General features: G+C 39.1%; 1 protein-coding gene across 1 annotated transcript in view; it reads left to right on the top strand.

Moving 5' to 3' along the window:
- LOC102291928 (thyrotropin-releasing hormone-degrading ectoenzyme) overlaps positions 1 to 10,840 on the top strand; it is a 273,214-nt gene extending 262,374 nt beyond the window's left edge. Inside the window, exon 20 of the mRNA XM_042213580.1 lies at positions 5,831 to 10,840. Coding sequence (XP_042069514.1) covers positions 5,831 to 5,983 — 153 coding nt within the window. The 3' untranslated portion in view covers positions 5,984 to 10,840. The remainder of the gene's footprint in view (positions 1 to 5,830) is intronic.
- The last annotated feature ends 1,524 nt before the right edge of the window (positions 10,841 to 12,364 follow it).

The raw sequence follows: 12,364 nt of genomic DNA, 5'->3' as shown, positions 1-12,364 counted from the left end.
ATGATAGGGTGGGGCCAGGTTTCACAATGAGCTCACCCGAAACCCTGGCTGATTGTGACCCACGCCCAGTTTCACACCTTGGCTCATGTGATTAGGTAGAGGATCATCAGGGGTCCTTTCTCCCTCTTTGGGGGGAAACTCCCACTAGGTTTAAATCTGGGACTCTCCACCATTGACCCTTAGAACTGAAGAAGCTTCTCAGATGAGAGGTGAAGCGTCTTCAAGCAACTTAAAGAAGTGCAGACGCTTTTCTTTCAAAGCTCCTTAGACTGCGATGACCTGGATGACTGAGAACCTTCACAGACATAGAAACAAGTGGTGTTGTTTTTTCTTTGATCAGTAGACTAAAGATGGCATCCGATAGAAAGTGACATCTGGGGTTTAGAACGGTGTGAAGCTGCTATTTTAAAAAAAAAACATATTTCCTGGCCAAGAGTCTATTCCTCCCAATTTTAGTTTCACCTGAAAATCATCAAATCCCAAAGCCATCAAATGTCAAACTGGCACAAAATCAGATTTAAAGACATCAAGATGTTCATTAAAGTGTCATAGTTGACGATGGCGAACCATGGGAAAGTGAGGAAGGAGGACCCAGGCGCAGAGCTCTGAATATCAGCAGTGCGTTTATTCACAGTGAATGGAAAAAACAACAATAAATCCCCGTGCTCTCCCCTGACTCCCACGTTGCATCCTCCATGAAAAGTCCATGTCTTAGTGCCCTCTGCTCCCGTGTCTCAGCACTCCCCGTACTGGCTGCTGTCCGTCGCTCCACACCTCTCCTGGGGAAAACAATCGAAGCAGCCGTCAGTACACAATACAACCGTGGGCATACACACGCTAACTAAACTCGACCGGAAGACTAACGTGGAGTCTCACGCAATGATCCAGCATCGGTGGAAGCTCCAGCATTCTCCTACTAGCTCCCCCGACGAGCCCTGATCAGCCGCAGGTGTTTGGTAAAGGTCTTCAGAGGTGGCCCGCCTTCTAACAGGGCCACACCCATCAGGCCTAAAGGTGCTACAGGAAACAGCTGCATATACACACACATACACACATACCTGCCTATATACCAATGTGGACACGGAACAGTAGCGCAGTATCACATATAATATAACACAAGTCCATAACAGCTCAGGGACCCCCGATAGCTCAGATCCAGGTCCCTGACATAAAGTTACTTGTTGTGTAAATTTAATTTTCCTGTGATAGACTCTGTGTACAATGTGAATGCAGCCACTATGACATCACACATAAAGTTAGCAAAGTTAGGGTAACTTCACTAACTTTGCTAACTTTAAGTTTTAAGAGTTGAGTATTTTTTTGTTGTTGTTGTTGCCATCTTTAAAGGTGATGAGTGAGGAGGTGATCTGTCTGAGAATCCCGCATGGTAACACACCATCCTGTTTAATTTCAAGAGATCTCCCTTTTATAAATTTCCCTCCTCATTTGATGAAGGTGAAAAACTCACCCATATGCTACACAGAGATTTTGATGATGAGCCAAAATGTTGTAACCATTCAAAGACAACTATTCTTTTGGATAATTTCTGAGACCGAGCCAGTGTGTTCTGATATAAAACAGACTGACCAGTTGGGACCGAGTTACTGTTTTGTGACTTTTATGAAGTTTAGCTTCTTCTTCCTGATTTTCTTTCACCTGTGTTACACATTTGTTTAGCTTCTTCTAATTAACTTTGTCTGTACATATATCCTGAGTCCTCCCTTCATTCTTTCTTGGGGCATCCGTGTTTTTCCCACTGTGTTCCAATCCATTTTCCTCCCTGCTGTCTTCATCATGTTCTCCTTCCTTTGGAAGTTTGGATTACTTTAATGTTTCACATTAAAGACTTTGTGACTCTGGACTCTTTCATTTGGCCTAAATAAATGAAGGGAAATTAATTCTTCCATTCTAAGCAAGAATAAATAAGCTATACCCTACCAGAAGGAATATTAGCATGTTTTCTACATGCCAGTATGGGAGCTTGGAAATTAACAGGACCTTGAAATTAATCAGTGTGTAATTGTGTTCTCGAGAGGCTCACAGCTGGATCAATATTCCAAATTTACTGTTGATTACTCAGAGAAAATAGAGCTTGATTAACAACGTTAATCGTTCCTCTGTTGAATCATCTCACAGCTACTACGCTTGTTGTTTGATATGATGAAAAGATGGAAATCAGATATAAGAGAAAAAAGGTCGTAGGTGTTTCTGAATAAATCTGTTTATTTAAACTTTAGTGATTAATATTCTTTCGACTTTCCTGTTGGTATAGTAACCGCATTAGGTTTGGCTGTCAGTGAAACCTCTAAACAAAAACATCATGAGTTTATATTAATGATGATTCTTTTTAGTTTGAAAAGGGTCTTAGGGTGAGTCACACAGGAGAGGGAAAGTGTAAAGATAACAGAAAGTGAAATCATAGAGAGACGAAAGGTAGAAGGAGGGCGCAGAGGAGTGCTTGGTTAACGATGTGAACTGTAGTAAAGTGAGCCGAAGGGATGGATTTCTGCCCGCGCTTCACTGAATCTGTCAAACTCTGAGCAACATTAAGTTTCCTTTTTGGCTCTCAACTTAAAAAAAATAATTAATTCACTTCTTTCAACAAAGTTTCTCTCTTTGACCAAAAAGAAAAAAACACCTTAATGTTGAAAACCTGTTAATTTACAGTCCTGTAAACCAAAGTCTTCTTTTGAAATCTCCACTTTCATGCTGGAAATTTTATGTGTAATTATAAATTGTTGAAAAAAAAAGTAATTTTCAACAATTAATTGATGCCTTTCAAAGACAGTTTAGCTTGAATACATCACATGTTCACATTCAAACATTTTTCTTCAGCTGTGTTTAAACAACAAAGTCTTCTTTATATAAAACCTCAGAGCTTTTTGTATTTCAGCTACTAAATGGCCAAATGTATATGCATGTGCCTTTTTATTGCTTTGTCCAGCTGCCTTAGTTCCACTTGTAACAAGCAAAACAAATTGTTAAAAAAAAGTTTCAAACTTGGATGCAGACCATGATCTCCTAACTAATAAATTTGCAACCTAAGACATCACCATCCCTCCCTAATGTGGACTTCGAGGCCTTTCAGGTAGGACCATTATCTCTCAGCAGCCATTATTGCTGCATATGGTGCATGCACAGTTGTTGTCCAATCATCATAGGCACGAATGCTGTGATTTTGGACATTTAATGTTTTTTAGGCATTATTTTTCCAGGGTAGAGTGATTGTACAGAATACATAATAACTTAAACAGGAATTGGGTCCACATGTTTGAATTTATTATAGATTTTCTCAAATCTATGCAGGGTCAAAAGTGTTAATGAGTCAAATATAAATAATATGTACAGGCCAGTTAACATTTCCTTAGTCATCATGACTGACTACAGTTGGTCGTTTCTCTTTGCAACACAAAAATGATTTTTTGACAGCACTCACTGGATTGACCAATACTCAGAAAAATGGGAAAGTCCAAGAAACTCAGCGAAGATCTAAGAAAGGAAAATTATGTGAGGGTGACCCAAACTGTCACCCTCACGTGAGAGGAAATTGGTTTTGATGTTGGGAATCATGAAGGCTCAAGCCTCCCATGAATGGAAAATGCTGGAACACCAGTGTCACTTTGACAACACCATGGACTGACAGGGTGCTGACCAAGAAAGAAGCCGTGACTCCAAAATCAACACTTTCAACCTCCACTGAAATTTCGAGCGTCCCACGTGTACAAGTCAAGTGCTTACGGAAGAAAGGTTTGATGGTCAAACGAGACAAAGATTTAGCTCTGGCCACAGTGAACTGAAATATTTTTAGAGAAGTAAAGGTGAGACTTTGAAACCTAAGAACACTGTACCGATTGTCAAGCATGGTGGTGGTAGCATCATGCACTGGGGCTGTTGTTCTGCACAAACTGGATGAAATAATGAAGGAGGACGACTACCTACAAATTAGATGACTGAAATTTGAACACGTTTGTTATTCCAGCAGGACAAAGATCTCAAACATACAAAAACTGTTGTTGGAATGGATAAAGTTGGCTAAAATTAAGCTTCTGGAATGGCCTTCCCAAAACCTTGACCTCAACCCTAATTTAAATGAACTTTACCAATTCTACAAAGACAAATAGTCAAATATCCATCCAGAATTATGTGAGCAGCTTGATGATTGCTACCAAAAGCATCTGGACGAAGTGCAGCTTGTAATAGGAAAGCTAACCAAAGATTAGTGGGGGGGTTTATAAATCTATTTTTGACTGCAGGGGAGGGGTGGAGCAGTGGGTTCACGGTGTGGTGTCAGAGGAGGCTGACACACACCTGAGCTCCGTCAGCTGATCGTGTCTCCCTTGTAAAAGATGTGCTGGGACCTGAAGTGGTGTGTGGAGTGTGCTACCAGCAGGGCAGCTGGAAATTTGCCCAGTGAAAAAACAGAGCAAATAAAAAAACGTGTGAATGTTGTTTTTTAAGATGTATGCTATACAATCACATGACATTAGAAAAAGAACAGTTTGAAGAAATCATTAAAATCCAAATATTTTCATGACATTCATGCTCACAGTCAGTCTGTAAACCCTAATGATTAAAGCAATTAAATAATTGTATACCCTTATTCTAAGTGGGCATGTCTGGGAAGTATTCTGCAGGCTCTGAAATACTGATGATATATGTGAATCCATTATGTTTACAGTTCAGCTGCTGAGGTTTTGTTTAATTTTATTTTATAATGACACTGTGAGGTGTGACACCGTGAGCAGAGTAGTTTCCTAGCTACCTGTAATTGGTAGCACAGGTATCTGTGTGTAGTGTGGTGCTCCACTCAGTGAAAAAAAGCTAAATCTGTGAAGTGAATTTCAAGCTGTCTTGCTAATGACCATCAAAAATGTGTACTCACTCACCACAAGTACCATTCAAGCCAAGAGGAATGAAGAACAACTGCATTTAAATGTCCATGATTACAGTATGTAATTTGAAACTGTTTATTTACCTTACACATGCCTTCCTCCGTGATGCATAAGTGAAGAAAATTAAATAAGACACTGTGAAACTATTTCAGCTGAGCTAACAAGCTATTTAATTTAAATGTAGTGAAACTGTACATATACCATGACATTAAAGTGCATCAATATAAAATACAATAAAATGTTCCAGCTTTTGCAGGTTTACAGTGCAACTCTAAAAGAATCTGTTTGAGACATGAAAACATCATCCAGGAGTTTTCAGTTATTTGCTTTAGTATCCATCTAACTTTGTGTTAACCGTTTGCGGAAGATCCTGCAAGCCCTGACCTCATTAGTTTCATCCAACACCTCTAGGGTGAGCTGGAACAGCAACTGTGATCCAGATTTATCACCCAGCATCAGTGTAGCAGCACACTAATGCTCTCATGGCTGAATGAGAGCAAATCCTTACAGCTGGGTTCACAATCTGGTCAAAACCCTCAAACTAAAAGAATGAAATGTGTATGTTATTGTTGGTTTTTTTCCAACTTCTACTGGCAATGTATCTGTTAATTGTACAGAACACATTCTTACTTTTTCTCACTTCTAAAAGTGGAATTATGAAGCTTTCCCTTATTTATGTCATATATATACTCTCCAAGAAGCGGATTTTTATAATGGACATGGCACAAGATTCAATTCATGCCTGAAAGTTATCAATGTCCACCGTGTTAGGGATCTCCATCCTGAAAAGTCCAGAAGTTGTTTCTTTCAGCACTGCGGAGGGGGGTGGGTGACAGCCTTTTTAGCATCTACAGGGGATGAATATTATTATTATTTATTTTCTTTCCTTTCTTCTCCTCTGCTGCTTTATTTACTCCTGTGATTCTTTCTTCCTTTAGTTAAAGGAGTTCATCCTGTCCAGTGGTGTGGGGGCGGGGCCTGCGTTGCCACGAGCACTGGAAATTGTCGAGGGCAATGTGCGCTGGCACCGCCTACACCGGCGGCAGTTCTACCAGTGGCTACGCAAACCTCCGAGTACCACCTTCGGCTAACACCATGCCAGCCAGCTAAAGTGAAGTGACTGCAAACTGACTGCTATGCTAACGCCCTGCTAGCTACCAGATGCAGTCGGACAGAAAAAAAGATGGACTGAAAGATCAAGAATACTGGGCAGACTGGTTTTGATTTTTTAAAAGAACCTTGATTTCAATCTTTTTAGCTCTACTGGATTGCTTTCTTCCACTTGTGGCTGATGTGGTTAAATTGGTTTCTGTGCTATGTTTAGACTGCTTTAAGGGTAGTCACTGAGACAAGAACCAGCTCCCAGATTAAAAACAGCATACAACAAAGTGAAATGACTAAGATCTTTATAAACAACGAAAAAACAAAGTTGTATTTCAGCTAGACTTCATTAGACACAGCCCATGGAGGACTACTTACTGTGGTATTAGCAGTCACGGGTGTTTCTTTCTGAGGTTGACAACGCATTTAGATATAAATGGTTTAGTGAGTTTTCCCTTTAAAACATCTAATATGACACTGATGTTTGATACTAGCTTTTCTTTTGATCAAAAAATGGGAACACAACCAGTATCGAAAAGTCAAAAAGTTTATTCTGTTCATTTGGACATAGCATTTTCAGTGGGAGAAACATTTTGTTGCTCAACCAAGTGGCTTCTTCAGTCTCAGCCGCTCAAACCAGCGCTCCTCCCTGTCCAGGATGTGTACATCCTCATCACTGAAAGAGTATTTACTTGCCTGTAGGTATAGATAGACTGCGGAGTCTGGGACTGACAAGTTAGCTCTTCTGTGTTGTGCCATCCACTTCGCCAGAGGTTTTTTGGTTTCCCTGATGTATAAATCATTTCAGTCCTCCTGGCTCTTAATAGCGTACAGTATATTACTCTGTTTGTGTTGGGGGACCCGATCCTTGGGGTGGACCATTTTTTGGTAGCTCAGTGTGTTTTGGGGTTTAAAATCCACAGCGACTCAGTGTTTAGAAAAAATTTGTCTCAACTGTTCCGATACTCTTGACACATAAGGGGTCACTACGGGTTTTGCAGTTGTCCTTCTCTCCTTGATCACCTGGAACTTTCTTTAGGTGCCTTCCCAGCTTTGACAATTGTCCAGCTGGGATAACCGTATTTTACTCAGGACCTTCTTGATATGATGTTCTTCTGCTTGCCTGGCCGCTGTATATGTGGGATGGTGATCGCTATGTGTTGTAGCATCCTAAATGACACCCAGTTTGTAATCCAGTGGATGATGAGAGTCAAACCTTAAATACTGATCCACATGGGTAGGTTTATGGTACACATCAGCTTTTAAATGTCCCCCATTACTGATGGAAATCTCACAGTCTAAGAAGGCTAACCTGTCACTTTTCATATCCTCTCTGGTGAACTTGATGTGTTGGTCCACTGAGTTAATGTGATCAGTGAATTGTGGTACGTCCTGAGACTTGATCTCACCCAGGTGTCATCCACATACCTGAACCAGTGACTTAGTGGTGTTCCAGGCTGAGACTGTAGAAGATGAATGACGAAATGTTTTTCCCACTGAAAACTTTACATCCAGATGCAGAATGAACTGACATTAGATTGTATAGTTTCAATCACACAATGCAATGAATTGACTAGAACGGATTCAAAATAGACCTTTCAACATATCCAGAACAAAGAAAATTTTACTCTCACTTTGACAAATCATAGGTGTAATTGTCTGCATTTTGATTGGCTGATTAAAGATGCAACTCGCAGTTTTCAGAACTTCAAGGCTCTGATCCTCACAACGCCCTTGCTAACCAAATATCCAGAACAGTTTAATCAGTCTGACCTGTGTTCAGCACATTAAACCGGCTGACGTTAAAAGGCAGACACCCTGGCAGTTAGGGGCATGTCGATCATTGAACAGAGCTGTAATTAACACTACATGGACTTGGTGTCTTCTGATAACACTCAGAGCACTGATTCACACTCATTAACTGTCCACAGAATTCATACCGTTCGGCCTGAAATTAAAGGGCAGCTTTTTTTTTCATGATCAAAAACTCAGCTTTTGAAAATATCAGTGGCTTCAGGAGGGGTTTGTTGGGGCCTCGTTTCAGAAATGTCCCCTGAATATAAAAAGCTCACAGCACAAAAGCTCAATCAAAATTTCCTCTAAACCAGAGAAAACACTTCTGTTTTCTTTTCTATAAGCAAAACTGGACAGCATTTTGAAGGAGACTTTAAAAGAAGGCCCAAAACAGCCTTGGTACATAAAGGGTTTGTTGGGTTTAAGCAAAAGCACAGAGGCTGAATAGGACAAGATTTACAATTTCCTATAAATTAGTTTTTCTATTTAAAGTTGTTGACAGCAACTACAAAAACAGAATTTACCATGAAAGGTATTTTCCATTTGCCAAAATGTAAGTCTGTATTTCTGTGCCCTCTATAAGATTAAATATGCTACCTGACAGAAAACCAAAAGAAAAAGTATTTAAATGCATTTGTTTTTCATTTGTAAAGGCAAAGAAAGCAGGAAAAAAAAAAACAAATTCAAATGTAAAATGAATGCAGCTCTCATTAGCCTGGTCTGGAAAAATAGAAAATATCCAGTTAACAGCAGTTCTCTCTGAGAAAATACACTGTTGATGTCAGAGGTCAGAGGAGAATGGACAGACTGCTTTCATAGGAATCTGATAGTAAGACAACAGTAACCATAATCACTCATTACTATCAAAGTATGCAGTACAGCATCTCTGAATGCACAACTAATTTGGCATTCATAGACTTAAATGGAAAAAGACTCACATTAGCATGATCCAGTTAACTTTCAGGGGGCTAATTCTAAAAATACTAATTTATAACCCTAAGGTATCATAATATATAATTTTTATTCTTTAAAAGAATCTGTGTGTTTACTTGTTTGGAACAAGTAAAAGACATTCTTTTCTTTTCTCCAACACATAGGGTAGAGATTTTTTTTTTGGTACATGTCCTCTTAAATTAAAGACACCTGCATCCACACACTTGGCAAGCTACCAGAAGGGGTCAGGTGTAATTGTAATAGTTTCCCCAAATGCTTCCCACTTCAAATCTGTCAGCCAGAAAACCTGCTATTTATTTTGTGACCTCCTAAAGTCTGACAAACTCCTCAGAGAGATTAATTGAATGACAGATGGATGAGAATGTTGGAATCATTCCTTGTGGAAAACTGAGAGGAGCCAGGGGACTGTGAAACTGACAGAGCATCTCAGAAAGCTTTTTCTGGCTGACAGCAATCTTGGAAATTAAATCAGTGACCAAATAACAACTCAAAAAGATTTCTGTGGTTTTACAAAGCACAAAACCAGAAAGTTGTTGGACAAAAGCACATCAGCCTCAACTTCTGGACAAAACCTACAGTCAGAAATACAAGATTTGTTTTTTTTTGAGCCAGTCAATGGTTAGATATCAGTAAACCTGTTTTTTGTAAACCTGATGGACAAATCAGTGAGTAGAGTCAAAATGAAAGATGGTAAAATGAAATGTCCAGCAAGACACCTGAGAGCATGTTGTTTAGAGAAATGTGTTTAGTGTCGTTATATGCAGATGATGTGGCTTTTTAAACACAGTTGTACTCATGTTGATGTGACAGATTAAAGGTCATCATCAATGGACTTATGTAAAGACAGGCAAGTGTAATCCTATAAAGTTCACAAAGTGATTTACTGATGAAATGCAAAGCTTGAGGAACCTGGCATTTCAAGATATTTGTTTGCAACGATAAGTTCTATGTTCAGGAGCATGCAGTTTGGCAGAGTTGATGCTATATGGGACAGTGTGATGGATTACAAAGTACAACAGACGGTGTACAACAGCACTAACCATACACACGGTCAGTCATGCACGAGTGTCGTAGATCTGACTGCTTTGTGGAGCCTGTACAGATTCTGCTGCACTACAAAATATAAAGCAGAATGGAGGTGTTGGCTGCATGACAGAAATGTGACAGATTCTACAGATCAAAGGATTTCCGATCAATGTGGATTGTACAGTATAATGGGCTCTGCACTGCTGTGGACTGTGTGGCTAAGAGTCTTGCAGCATGACGGATTTAAAAGCACAATGGATTTTCAAGGGAGTAGATTTCTGATTTTGCTTTTTTAATGTAAATGATTCTGTGGACTCGAGAGTCTTAGGAACATGAGCTGGACACAAAAATGCCTGAAGAGAACACCTGTGAAACCTTTGGAAATGTGACTTTTAAGAAGTATTTTTTTTTTAAAAAGGACTTTTAATGTTTGTTGCATTGAACTTTCGTCCAGTGGAGCAGACTTTGAAGTTGTTCCTCTTCTCTTCGATCCAGCTTTGATGTTAATAACTGAGCCATATACAAATTAATGGACCTGCCTGCTTCTATAAAATGTGTGTCCAGTGACGTATGTTGATGTGCGTGTGTGAAGATGAAGAAAACAGTTTTGGTGATGAGAGACACATTACCAGTTATGATTAAATGATTATAATTATGATGGTGGAACTAATTACGATGGTTGACTCAGTGATGACAAATGTTGATGATGTGAAAAAGCTAATTAGTATTATTCTAATTATTATACTAATTATTCAGTGCATTTTCAACCTTCATTGTCCATTCAGGGAAGTTCAGTTTACAGACACAAAGCACACAAAAAATCTGCCCTGTGTATAATAAACACTGTAAATTATCCAACTGTGATGACTTTGAAATTAAAATGTGGACTACAAAGATGTTGATGCTGAAGATCATATTAATGGTGGTGGTAATGATGAAGACGATGATGATTATGGCTTAGGACCAAAAGCTGAAAGAAACAGGAAGTCCTACACAAGCCTTTAATCCTACTTCCTGTTTACTTTTCTTTGGTTGTGTTTTCTGATTGGACAATATTAAAACAGAAATGGTTACCCTTGTGTGTGATTCATTCTGTTTCCGTTCAGTACCTCATAACCAGCGAGAAGGCAAGTAATAGGAAGGTTTATTAGTCTGAACGCACAAATCTGAGGGTAACGTCCTGCTGAGCTGTTCCTCTGAAAACTAAAGTGACCTAATAGCTACAGAAGATGGTGTTGGCATTTCAGTACCAAAAAACAGGATACAGGATCCCATGATGGAAGAGTTTATATGCACAGTGGGTCTGAAGATAACTGAGCTGGAAAGCAGCATTGATTCTGTATTTTTTCACATAACACAACCTAAGAAGGAACTACTTTAAAAATATATTAAGTATACAAGGAGCCACTAACCTTGGACAGAGGCAGACTGCAGATATTGTGCCAGTTTACGATCAAGGATAGTTTGTGGTACAGCAGTTTAGATCTACTTTGGTTATCGTGGTAATCCACTTTCACTTTAATCTTTTTCTGTCTTAGTCTCTTTGCTGTCTGAAGTCACAGATCGTCGAGATAAACTGCTGGGAAAGTTTTTTTTAATATATTTCATTTAGAGGAGCCAGGATTTTTTTGTATGTTGCCTCTATTCTATATAGGTTTCTTAAATCTAGATTTTACTGTCCATTGATTGTATTTTTCCCTTTATTAGAGCTAAATACTGCTTAAATGTCTAGTGTTCACATGGTTTGTCTTTTCAATATGGTATTGTCAGTGCTCCACCAATCGATGTCAATCAGAGGTTTCTCTTTTAGGATAGTTTTAAGTGGCAGTTGCTGCTATTTTGTCAGTACTGCACATTGGCTCATGTACACGTGGCAGTTGTTAATGAGAAGGGTTATTGTTCTGAAGCGGTGTCTAGTATCCAAGTAGTTTTCAGTGTCTGAAACTAAAACAAATAAAAAATGTACTTGAACCATCCCCACTGGACACGAACTGTTGTTTTATGGTTGACAAAGCTACTTGTGTCATCACAGTTACTGTGGAATTTGTAGGTCTTTAAAATGGGATCACAGTGGCTGATATTGCCACAGCCTGTGTCAGAGCACTGATGCCAGGAGGAATCTGACAAAACAACATTATGTTACATTAACGAGAACATGTTGGCCGACCCTGAGGTAGAAGCTAAAAAAAAATATAACAAAGCAAAACAGAAATGGTGTTTCTAAGGACTCTGATCGCTCCTAGTTACTGAACCATTAACACTAAAAGTGGGGAACTTCCTTCACAAGTTATTAGAGTGATTGAAATATCCCTGCGGTTTGAAAGTACCTTTTATGAGTAACCACTAATCACATGATAAGTGTTGCATTATTTCTCTGAGCACAGTGAACTTTCCTTTTGCTAAGACCTTCAGTTATTGACTATTTTTCTAATGTTTTTGTAGTAGTGTTACTGTTTTTAATCCACTTGGGTTAAATAATAATATAATTTTAAAATCACAGATTCTGTTTAGAGCCCTCATAGTCGAGTGAGATTTGTGCTACGTTTAAGGAATTTAGGATCAATTCCACAACAGTGAGATAAAAGTAGATGCTGACT

This window comes from Haplochromis burtoni, unplaced genomic scaffold (assembly GCF_018398535.1).
Source record: "Haplochromis burtoni strain Fernald_Lab_line unplaced genomic scaffold, NCSU_Asbu1 Contig_456, whole genome shotgun sequence".
NCBI lineage: Eukaryota > Metazoa > Chordata > Actinopteri > Cichliformes > Cichlidae > Haplochromis > Haplochromis burtoni.
The sequence above is the reverse complement of the archived record's forward strand: the minus strand, read 5'-3'. Positions and strand labels throughout refer to the sequence as shown.